The sequence below is a fragment of the Eurytemora carolleeae genome, unplaced genomic scaffold, assembly GCF_000591075.1.
Source record: "Eurytemora carolleeae unplaced genomic scaffold, Eaff_2.0 scaffold557, whole genome shotgun sequence".
NCBI lineage: Eukaryota > Metazoa > Arthropoda > Copepoda > Calanoida > Temoridae > Eurytemora > Eurytemora carolleeae.
The window spans coordinates 23,218-35,588 of NW_019396471.1; the positions used below are offsets into that span (position 1 = coordinate 23,218).

The window sequence follows — 12,371 nt, forward strand, 5'->3', positions numbered from 1 at the left end:
TTCCAAAACTGGTTTTCATAACGATGGCCTGTTTTAAGTTTTGGGCTCTGATGTCTGCTGATTGGTCGTGTACGGTACAATTGTACACAAAAGAACCTGCTGTGAAAAATATCGCATATCATAGGTTTCAATTGATCTCTGTTACTCTTTTATGAGCATTGCGAAGGCTCGTTGCTGTATAGTAAATCTGGGAGGAATATTGCGGCCTGGAGTTTCCTTCTCTAGCAGACACCCTGTTAACACTCTCAAACTATTCAGCTGAATGAAAAAAAAACAAGTAAATCAATCCTCTTCATCTTTTAAAACAGTATCGAGGTTATTAAAAAATCTGATCTATATGATAAAACAAGATATTCGTATATATATATATATGTTGCCTATAGCCGGCCAAACGGCTGGATCCGATTGGGCTGAGTTTTTTCTGTAGACACATATGGGCGGTTTGGGGGTGTAAAAGGCCAAAAAAAAGTCAAATTTTTTTTTCTAATTTTTGTCTTCCACGGGCAACACCGGGCCCTTCAGCAAGTAGTTCTTAAATTTGTTAAGAGAAAAAACGACATAAATTTCATTTACTGGAAAGGAAAACATTTGTTTACTGCTGATTTGACAATAAATCATTATTTACTTAAATTTAATCTAAAAGTGAAAATAGAAAATCAGAATTAGCAAGAATGCAAATTTATTCATTGCTTTAAAACTCCCACATGCAGAGTTTAAAGTACAAAAGAGTGTTTTCTAAGAAAAGTTAGCTTTAAAATATAAATTTTGACATTCTCCAATTTAAAATATATTTGGACTCAATGCCACAGACCATTGATATTTCAGACTATAAATGCTGTTTAATCAAATAGTTTAAAACATTAAAGGTTTACACCAACAGATTGCCAAGATATGTGGATAAGAAAACTTGAGTTTTTAGCAAACATTTTAAATGACATTCTATACCAGTTTTAGAAATGTTTACGCAAGAGACATTTGTGCTGTAACTTGTAAAGCTAAATAATAAAAAATCTGGATATCCACAATATGGGTACTTTAAATTTAAAGATCAATGCTTGATCCCTCACTTGAAGATCTTTGTGAGAAATTAAAATAAATCCGTAGATCTGCATAAGATTGAGATCAATGTTTGATCCGGATATTTACAACATAAAAGTTCTGATTTATCAGCGTGTTTATAGTCATTTTCGATAAATCTAGGTTAAGTAGGTAATTCTAGCAACGTACGAGGAAATTAAAAGTTGAAAATATTGATCGGTTATCGTTAAAAAATCAATATTTCTAGATCGTCCTAAAATATTATAACTGCATTGCTAGATATTTGATATTTTGCTACAAATGCGGGATATAATTGACTTATTTCTGGATAGTTGAACTACAGAGGTAGTTAAACTATCTCTATACTACTTTAACCACTTTTTATTGCATTATGCAATAAAATTTTAAAAATTTAGAACCATATCCTTGATATATTTTGACATTCGTAATAATATTTGGTTTATAAAGTTAAACAAAGTTTTACTTTTAATAGTTTGCCGACCATATCTTCCTTATCACATAATTATTGAAAACATGCATAAAGAAATTGAGTTTTTGGCACAAACTCAACTTTTCTAAATTCTACATCTGTGTAACCTACTGATGGTGTACATCCTTGATATTTCAAACTTAGATTGTTTATCTAACCACATTTATGGTTTGCTATTTCTATAGGCGATGATATTGGGTTGCAAAGATATAGAGATTAGAAAATCAGAGTTTTTGACAAAAATTCCCCTAAACTGATTATTTTCTTTATTATTGAAAAATCTAAAACTTTTTTATTTAGCATGGCTCACTACACACGACAGAAAGATACGGAGTTTGCCGACAATATCTTCCTTATCACATAATTATTGAAAACATGCATAAAGAAATTGAGTTTTTGGCACAAACTCAACTTTTCTAAATTCAACATCTGTGTAACCTACTGATGGTGTACATCTTTGATATTTCAAACTTAGATTTTTTTTATCTAACCGCATTTATAGTTTGCTATTTCTATAGTCGATGATTTTGGGTTGCAAAGATATAGATAATTGACAAAGACTCAATTCCCCTAGACAGATTTTTTTCTTTATTGTTGAAAAATCTAAAATTGCTTTATTTAGAATGGCTCACTACACACGACAGAAAGATACGGAGCCGGATTTAGAGGACAGGCCTCTAACCCCAACCTCAGAAATACTCAGGAACAAATAAATCAAAGTTTTTAAAACCTGATCGTTTACCTCAAACTCTAACATTTCAGTGCTTTTATCAGAGAAACTTACATAGATCGAGACTGCTATGAAAAGTTGCATCATTTTTTAACACTTTGAAGTATCTTAACGCCTTGGCTTTAGATTTTACCTTCAAAGCATGTTTATTATGAAATTTTAATCACTTGCTTTTAGCTTTAGTTTTTAACAAGATATTGGGAAAATTTTTATCGATTATTGCAACCTTTGAATAAATGTAAAATCAAATATGTTTACATTAACAACAAAAAAATTTGATCCTTTGCCTTAAACTCTAACATTTTAGTCCTTTTATCAACTTTTAATATTTATATTACGACCTGAGAGTTCCAGTATATTTTAGAAAGCCAAAGGTTTAATAATTTAACGTTTACACCATGAGGTTGTAGTTGTTTGGAAAAATGTCAGTTTCTGAAAATTTTTAAAATTTTTTTTATCAAAATCTATTAATGCGGAATTTTGTTTAGCCTAAAGGATGCACGGTATATTTGTAATTGATATGTTGATAAGAAATAAATTGATTGTTCCCTAATCAGAATTTGAAGCCACTTTTTCAAATTTCCCGACGTACAATAAAGTTCAAAATTTGTTGCAAGGCAATGTAATAATTAAAAAAATACATCAAATATTTTAACTTTTAAATTTTTTAATGCTAATATTTCGAATTGGCAAAATTGAATTTTTATAGATATTAAATCCCGAATACTAAACACATCCTGCTAAAGTTAACCCNAATTATATATTTTCAAATTGTTATGAAAAATACCAAAAATATTCAGTTTATTACAAACTTTGTAAAATACAACAGATTCAATATCTTAGACACATTGATAAAAAATAAAAAGATGATTAAAAACTTTTCAATATAAGTTGTCTTGATTCTTTTTTGTGTTATTTGTAACGATCCGCTGTTTTCTCGTGACCACTGCACTCTTTACAAAATTTAATGGTTTATTTGCCCAGTGATGGAGGAGGAGCAGTCAGCTTTATATCCCCTAGCTTTAGGTTAGAGAAAAATAGTGAACTTTCTTTAGAGAGCATAATGGCTTTTTCTTCTTGTAAGCTTTTAAAATCTCATCTCAGAGATGAGATTTTAAAAGCTTACACCCGAGTAAAACCCGGTCTTTTCGTCTACATAGACCCAAGTAAAGCTAAGGTCAAGACCCTGGTTTTGGATGGCCTTGAGTTTAGTAAGAACCAACCCTCTTGGGTTTTACTCTTTTTAAGGCTCGAGTCTTCAGCAGCTGATGATTGTAAATTTTGTAAAATCTTTCATATTTGTACATTTAAAATCTCGGGAATTTTTTGTGGTGTCAATTTTTATTAATTATGTAAAATAAACATACTATGAAAATAATGTATCTACATAAAGTTTGAACTTTCGAAATTTACATCTCCTTGTCACAGCTAATCTGACGGCATTCTCTCATTGGTCTCATTAGAACTAATCCTGACTTGGGTTCTATCTAAGCTCGAGTTTGGATTTTAGTTGGGTTTAAGCTTTTAAAATCTCATCTCCGGTGGTATGGCTGGTCAACTAGTTATATCTAGATATGTCTGACTCAGGAGTCAGGATTGTGTATCAGCATAAACCATGGTTGTTTCGAAAGGTTCTTTACTATGGATGCGTACAGTAAATGGCGTCTCTAAAGCAATGGACAATTAAAATACAAAAAATGACGTCATAATTTATAAAGACGGTTTGATAGAAAATAAACCCGGCCCGAGCACAGCACACTGCCATATAAACGGTGACATCATTTCTGGATTTTTAATGTTCATTGTTTGGAGACGCCATTAAGGATCATCAGAACTCATCCTTAATTTACAACCTTGGCATAAACTCAAAGCGTTACGAATTTAAAAATCAGCAATTAAAAATAAAAAAATCTTAATTAAATATGTGAACATGGGTCCAAGAGAGAAGGCTCACTGACATTTTCCCCCCCCCCCCCCTACCGCAGTAAAAGTAAATTGTTTTGGTGGATATGTATTCCTTACTATAATGGTATAATTCAGCAAAATTATGAATATTAATTTTCTAATTAACGGGATTTTATTTTGTCCAAGTTTCCCGGGTCATTTAAAAAAAGGCTTTAATAAAGAACATTAAATAAGAGAAATTATAACTATTTATAACCCTACTGGTTGAAGGGAGGTGAGGTTTAAAGTATTTGAGCAAAAAAACTTTCCTTTTTTCGAGAGGGTTCGAGAACCCTCGAGAAAAAGAAATGTTTTTGGCGAAAATACGAGCCCCCTCCAACCAGTAGGGTTTTAAATAATTTTATGCCCTGGAAAAAATTAAAATATATAAAGAAATATGAATTTAAATGTTAACACCATCAAAATAAATAAATACACAGAAATGGTGCACGCCAATTATATAACATGTAATATAAAGTGTAAACTCTTAAGAAGTACATATTAAAGAAAATCCCAAATATTAATGCTGGAAGATGATCATTCAAAAGATGTGGGAACTTCATAGCAAAAAAATGCTCGAATATTGAAAGGTGCACTCAGCTGGGGTGATATTTTATTTTTAAACCCATAAAAAAATAGTGAAAATTTTACCCCTGCAGCCCAGCTGAGCTGGGAATATATGGGTTTGAGGATATGTTAAAAAGAGGCCACCCAGGGCATAACAAATATTATTGGTTAAAAACTAATTCCTCAATAAGTATTTAAGTTTGTCAACCATTAACATTAAGACCCCCCCCCTTCTATGTAATGTCGTCTTCAACTTAAAAGCTCCTCTCGGAGACAAGAAACCAAACCAAACAATTTCAGCCCGCTTTTCTTCTTTGTTCTCCGACAACGGAGTATAAACGTTTATTAATTGTGAACCATTTCAAAGTTAAACAAGAATATTATCCCTTCATTTGTTAGAGCATTGATTAAATGCTAATATAAAGCTTTAATAAAAGGTTCCAGTAAAAAGTTTTAATACTTTGTTTCAATAAAAGGTTTAAAAAAAAAGTTTCAATGAAAAGTTTCTTGTTTCTTAAGTAAAGTAATTTAAGATATTTTGTAGGACAAACTTTTGAGAAAGGGGCCTTTTAAAACCAATTGCAATGCAAAACCAAAAAGGTTTTAACCCAAAGTCCAGTTATGTTGCAACAAATGTTGTCAAATAGAGTTGAGCAAAACATGATAACTAATACAATTTTAAAGAGGCCATTTTGTTCCAAAAATTTGCAAAACTCCTATTTTCTACAGTCGACAGTCTTTAAATCAATACAATGAAGACGACTTTCTATTTTAATTTTTATTTCTAACAAGGTTTTTTAAAATTACAAGTTTACAAGCGATAATTGACAGCTTCTCTTTTTCTCGATGTTTATGTATATGCTGTTTGAAAGCTTGTAAGAAAACAAAATTTGAAATGAAAAGTCGTCTTCACTGTATACAACGACGACTGTATATATATGTGCAGGTATCGGGTAAAATCTACCAACATTGTATCTGGAAGAACCTGTTTAGAGAAGGTACTTGCTTCCATCATTATCATCATCACCCTTCTCAGTATTCTCCTCATCTCTATTTCAATCAATATGAAAGGGTAAGCTAACATTATAATGAATCACTGTTAGCGTAGCTTTAAGTGGCCTTCCAAGTAAAGATGACATGGCATTAGGGGGGGGGGGGATCACGGTGACCCACTAGCATCTCTAACTTCTTCTTGTAATAAAAATCTTTAACATTTGATACTTCAATAATCTTATAAAAAGATGCAAATTTGCAAAATCCAACTACTTATTGCGACATCTACAAGTGTGCAAAAAAAAAAAAAAATTTTGCGAAACATGACACATTATACACTTTGGTTTCTCCAGAAAGTGAATTGTACATTTTTTCTGCAGGAAAATAAATGGGAATTATTATAATTAAACACTTGTATAGAAAACGAAAATATCTTCCAGTTAATTAATCAGATAAAAAAATACGAAATTATAATAATATCTATCTAGTCATACTTGATACAACAAAGTTTAAAGGGTTGACGTTGATGGCCACTTGAAATTACGCTTTTAATCCCCTTGACTGTGCAGTGTCCGAGTTATACAATATGTGATGTGGTATTTGAATCAAAGGTCAAACAGATCATATAAGGCAAAGAAACTGAGTCTTTGCAACAAACAACTCTGATTATATAACCCCTCTATCTTTGTAAATCAATATCGTAGACCTGAGATATTTCAAACTGTGAATTCTGTTCGAACAAATAATCTGAGTTTGAAATACCAAAAGTTTAAACCATCCGATTGAAAGGATAGGGATTAGAAATTTTGAATATGTTGCAAAGAATCAATTCCTTGGGAACAAATCTAAAAATTATGATAACCTAGAGGTGTGTCTAGAAATTTTAGATACTCTCTTGTTAAAATTGAAATAAAATTCTTATTGATTTTTAATAATTATAACTGATTTCAACCATATAATGTCTGTATCATGTTACCAGAATTTTCCCCAATGACAGTGCAATATCTGGTCATGTAACTCCGATTGAATCACGTGACCAAAACTTCCACCAATGGCTGTGCAGTATCTGGTCATGTAACTCCGTTTGTATCATGTGACCAAAATTTGCACTAATGGCCGTGCAATATCTGGTCCTGTAACTCCGTTTGTATCACGTGACCAAAATTTCCACCAATGACCGTGCAGTATCTGGTCACGTTGGTCCATTGACCATAAGACGTATATGAGTTTTTGTATAATATTGAGACAGTTTTATCAATTTCTTGATACAAGGACAAAAAGATATAACTAATATTGGTCGCACTCTAGGCCTAAAGTTTCTAAGCTTTAGCCTATACGCTCTATCATTTTACCTTAACAGCCCCTTTAAGAGGTGAAAATAAGTTGAACATTTTGTGCAAATCTGGAAATGCCCATCATACAAAATGTTAAAGATGAGATGGGCAATATTTTTAATATTGAGTTTTTTCTATTTCAGTGAACCTAAAATCAACATGTACCTTTCTCATCTCAACACATCTAATCAAGGAATTTAAATATAAAACATTTTTGTTTGGTAAAATGTGTTTTTTCCGCATTTTGAAATTTTATACTTTATCAAAACATTTGGTCACCCAGTAATTTTTCTGTTAAACGCTAAAATCTATTAACTTTTTCGTTATATCCAATAATTGTCATCAGAACAGCTTTACCGAAATGGACTAACTGTTTTGTTGCAACTTACATGACCTCAGGGAAGGATCATATTTTGTTGAAGAAAAATTTTTGTCCGGAATGAAATATTTTCAGTATTTGTTTTTGTAAAAATGGGCTAATTTTAACAGAAAAGTTCGTTAAATAAAATTTAAAAAAAAGAAAAATAGAACTAAAATTATTTCTAGAAAAGAGAAACGAATCGCCCTGGAAGCCTTTAGCATAATAAGTAGATTAAATAATATTTGGTTTGGTGCTCAGAAGTGTACTGTCTGTCAGCTGAATGCGTAAAAACAGCTGCTTCCGTAATTCGATCAGCTGATTTCACAGTTGATCCGTGCCAAGACTTTTATCAGGTAACTTGGACAATTTTTAAATGCTGTGATTATGATTGGTATTCTTTGTTTCAGCTTTCAATAATCCTAATTATAGTTGGGACACATATTGCTTATTCTTACTGATACAGATAAAAATTCTATAAATCATTAAAAATCAACAAAACTGTGTTCCAATGTTTAATATCTCCGTCAATTCTAAAGATACAAAAAAGGTTAGACCACATTTTGAGCTAAAATTTTTTTTGGTGCACTTAATGTCATTTATCAATTATCGGAAATCAAATTCAAGTCGTCTCTAAACATCCGTGTTTATTGGGACATCCTGTATATAAAAGAAAGCTCCTCGCTAATATCTTAAAAATAAAGCCAAACAACTGAACCACATTGGTTGCATTTTTTTGAGTGAACGCGTGGAAATTAGAGGTACCACGGGTTGCCGAACCAATTCAAATTTTTAAAAAATATTTTTTTTTCAGAGTGTTTTAAAAACTTAAACAAATAAGCTCTTTCATATATCTAGTATGCTTGTGGAGGGTGGGAGAGAGAGAATCCTATACCTGATGGAAAACCATCCTGGAGTACTTTTGGTAAACTTTGGCAGGTACATCTACCCTTCTTGTTTAATGGACAAATAGAACTCCACTCTAAAAGTTGCATAATCCATGCCGTTTTAACAAATACTATATAAATATATGCATTAAGTCGTACTAAACTGTCCAGTCTAGACTACCCAGTGTAAAGTCGACACAGCACATTTTTCTTACTAAATAAATAGCAACGTCAAACACAGTGGTAATCAGAAAACTGTGGAATAGTTTACAAAGAAAGAACCAAAGAACGTTTTCGGTTTTTCCTTAGTGATACATGCAAATGATCATTTTTAAATCTATCTACATTTTTTAAATAACAAAAACAAAAATATTCAATTTGCACTTTTGACGTGGCCTTATGGCTGTAGGAAATGCCCACCTCCTAACAGTTTCCAGGCACTCAGATTATTTTGACTATCACTGATGTCAACACACGGCAACAATCCCAAAACTATTAATACCAAATCAAATGGGAACGATCCTCAACATCAAAACAGTAAACAACAAGGCTATAATCCTGCCGAGTATCAACGCCACTCGTTATCTCGTTAGCTATCGATATCAGTTGAAAGCTTGTAACTATCAATGCCAAATCAAAGGGGACAATCCTCAACCTGTTTATCAAAACAGGGAACCACACAGATTAAATCTCGTGATTTATCAATGCCACTACCATTGGGCGCAATCTTATTAGCTATCAATATCAATCGGAAGCTTGCAACTATCAATGCCAAATCAAAGGGCACAATAATCAATCTGTTTACCAAAACAAGGAAAGATTAATCTCCCGCAGTAAACAGTACGGAGTTACTATATCAACTGAGGTATATCAGTTTAGATTAGAATTGGGTCTTTAACACCGTAATTACAAGTTATGGGCTGTTACATATAATGTAAATAAGTAATCACAATATGGGCATGATGAAGTTATATACATCTAGGTACATTGAATGGGTTTAGTGTACATATTTATAAGATTAGTGAGGTTAGACATAACGTAGTTAAGCTATCTCCACACATGTTTACAGCGTAATTTAGGTTGAATGTACACATTTAGAAGAATAACATGGATAGTAGTTAATCTAATCACAATTAATGTTTTCATCATGATTTAATCAATTTTGGGGATTGCTACGATATTCGCTACATGGCAACGTAGAGCGTGCATTTAACATAAAGTATTTACATAAACTTTAAAAATGTTTACCAACATCATCAAGTTTGAACTTGATTTTGTTTCATTGTTTGAATGTCAACTTTTTAATACCAGTTTTGAAGAAGTCAAAAACTTAAAATAAAAAGTTGTAAAAAAAGTCTTTTTAATACCAGTTTTGAACAGTCACAAACCTTGAACAAAAAGTTGTGAACTTTTTCAACCCAGTTTTGAACTAGCCACAAACTTTAGTTCCATTTGTTATGACCAGATCAGAACTGACATTCAAAAGTTTATTTTTTACAAGTTTTATTGCCAAAATTTACTTTAAAAAGTCGACTTTAATCGACTTTAAAAGTCAACTTTAATCGACTTTAAAAGTCGACTCTAATAGACTTTAAAAGTTGACTTTAATCGACTTTAAAAGTCGATCTTTACTCGACTTTAAAAGTCAAATTTTTGCCAAGTTTATTGAAACACCTTGTCCGTAAGTGGTATAAAAACTTGTCCAAAAGTGTTAAAAAATCTGAGCATAAAGCTGAGTTCCGGTACAACTATTTAGGAATCAAAGTCGATTTAAAAGTCGAGTCAAAGTGTTTTATATACTTTAATTTTTCCGTTGAAAACTACAAAAACAATAATTTCTTGGTTTAAATTGACTTATAATTTAAATTTTATTACAGGAAAATCAGCAGGTTATGAAAATAATTCTAGAAGATACTGATTCAAAATTCAAGGTAAAATCTAAACCATGTTAAAACTTACAATCAATTTGTAACCCATTTAATGTAGATTTTTGTATTGGCAAATGTTTTTATACTAATTTGTATGGATACTACGATGGATACTTTCAAAATTTTTGACGGACTTTGATTAGAGATCTACAAGTGGGATGGACTGGATTAGAGATAGTCCCCTTTATTTCATTCTTGTGATACAATCTGAACATTTAATACACTTTTTGGAAACCCAATTGGGCTCTACTTCAATAATCTGAAGGAAAAAATGCAAATTTGCCAAAATTTGACCAACTACACATTTTTGAAAAGCCCTTTATTCCGCAAATTCAAATCTGCGAAATCGTTGCGAAAATCTTTGCAAAATTTCTTTGCAGCAATTGTGCAATCTGCAGCTTTCTTTTTTATAGGCTTTCCAAAGAGCTATAAAATGTTGAAATTCAAAGACTGGATGTAGGTCTAAATATAGATTTAGTCTGGTATAGGTAAAATAAGGCATTCAGTCATTATGCCTGAGGACTCATGGGAAGTGGGTATAAAAGCCCGGCTTTTAGCCTAAAGTGAGGTTCGCATGTATAATCAGTTACAATTATACATTTTTTTTCTAAGTTTGGGACGATGTTTGAAAGCCAAGACTGGAAGTCTCATAGTGGTTCATAAAACATGTTTAGGATTATCAATCGTATCCAATGGCAATTTGATAAACTTAAACACTAAGATTTTTCAACTATTTAACAAAAACACATGAGATAATTTTTTTCAGTTGATTTAATTTTAGAACTGCTCCTCTTGTCGTAAAGCTCAGGACTATTATCAATCTTGTATAGACAAAAATGGAACTTTGGGTAAGCAAAAAAACTATTTCATTTTTATTTTATTTTCTCTTTCAAGATTAAACCTAAATTATCTAAAAAAATGTCCCGTAATCGAAAAATCTAAAACATTGAAATGATAATTAAATTAAGATTTTTTCTTCGGAAAATTGTTATTTCAGGAAAGGTTTCAATAACACAGAATGAATTGTGTTCAAACCTTTTTTGTATTCCAAATTAAGTATCTATAATAATCCTTATCTTTTGTTGAGTCGAAAACTTTAAAATTGTGGATATCGAGATCAATGTTTGATCTCCTCTTTTTATCATTCTCAAAATTAATTTAATCTTTAGTTTGTATCCTGGAAAGTATTTAAAATTCAACCAATCAGATTTTCGCTTGGAAAATCCTAACAGCCAATCAGATTGCCGAGAATTTTTAAAGTTTAGCGCGTGCAATCGATGAGAGATTTTTCATTGGTCGTAATCCAGCAGAGGTATCCAATAGGGAGGATTAACAATATGATTAGATGTTTCCTTGGAGATTTAGGTTTAGCAATAGGGTTCAGAGCTGAAAACTTTAGAATGGGATATCCTTATAATTCCGATTTGTTAATTAATCTGGAGATTATATTCAGGGGAGAGCAGGCAATATTTAATCTGGAGATTAAGAAAAAGAGTGGATCAAGCATTAATCCCGATATCCACCATTCTAAAGTTCCCAGCTCAGGGTATCCAATTCTAATGTTTTTTAGCTCTGAAGACTTGAACTAAGTTCGCTTTCATATCCTGTTGGAAGAAACTAAACAGTGAATTCTCACCACAAACTCTAATTTTATAATCCCTTTATCTTTTTAACATGATGATGGATGGCATAATCCAAATCCAAAAATTTGGCTAAACTTGATCTTAACAAAATTTATAGTTTAAAATATCAAAGATTTACAACATTAGTATGCAAAGATATAGACAATAGAAAATTACAATTTTAAGCGAGAGTTCAGTTATTTCAAACGTTTCCTCAGTGGATATCGAGATCAAACGTTGTGGTTTTTCTCAAAAAAGTTTTGATCTATTTAGATTAAATATTATTTAGAAAAGCTGGGCGGTCAACCTTTGCTTGAGATTTTGAATAAGTTCTACTGGAATATAACAGATTTCGATGGGTCAGGCCAGCTGGAAGATTTCAGTATACAAACTGTACTGCAACAGGTACAAATGCTGATACAGCTGTGCTGATCAGAAAACTTTGGGGAAAATTTCCTCTGCGTTTGGAAATATCGCGTC

At 31.7% G+C, this 12,371-nt stretch overlaps 1 protein-coding gene across 1 annotated transcript in view; it reads left to right on the plus strand.

Moving 5' to 3' along the window:
* Positions 1 to 12,371, plus strand: part of LOC111703898 (endothelin-converting enzyme homolog) — a 32,749-nt gene continuing 20,378 nt past the window's right edge. The window contains exons 1-10 of the mRNA XM_023475985.1: positions 1 to 277; positions 2,151 to 2,231; positions 3,243 to 3,284; positions 5,716 to 5,841; positions 7,240 to 7,289; positions 7,716 to 7,810; positions 8,313 to 8,393; positions 10,219 to 10,272; positions 11,051 to 11,117; positions 12,181 to 12,296. Of these exons, the coding sequence (XP_023331753.1) occupies positions 2,152 to 2,231; positions 3,243 to 3,284; positions 5,716 to 5,841; positions 7,240 to 7,289; positions 7,716 to 7,810; positions 8,313 to 8,393; positions 10,219 to 10,272; positions 11,051 to 11,117; positions 12,181 to 12,296 (711 nt within the window). The 5' untranslated portion in view covers positions 1 to 277; position 2,151. The remainder of the gene's footprint in view (positions 278 to 2,150; positions 2,232 to 3,242; positions 3,285 to 5,715; positions 5,842 to 7,239; positions 7,290 to 7,715; positions 7,811 to 8,312; positions 8,394 to 10,218; positions 10,273 to 11,050; positions 11,118 to 12,180; positions 12,297 to 12,371) is intronic.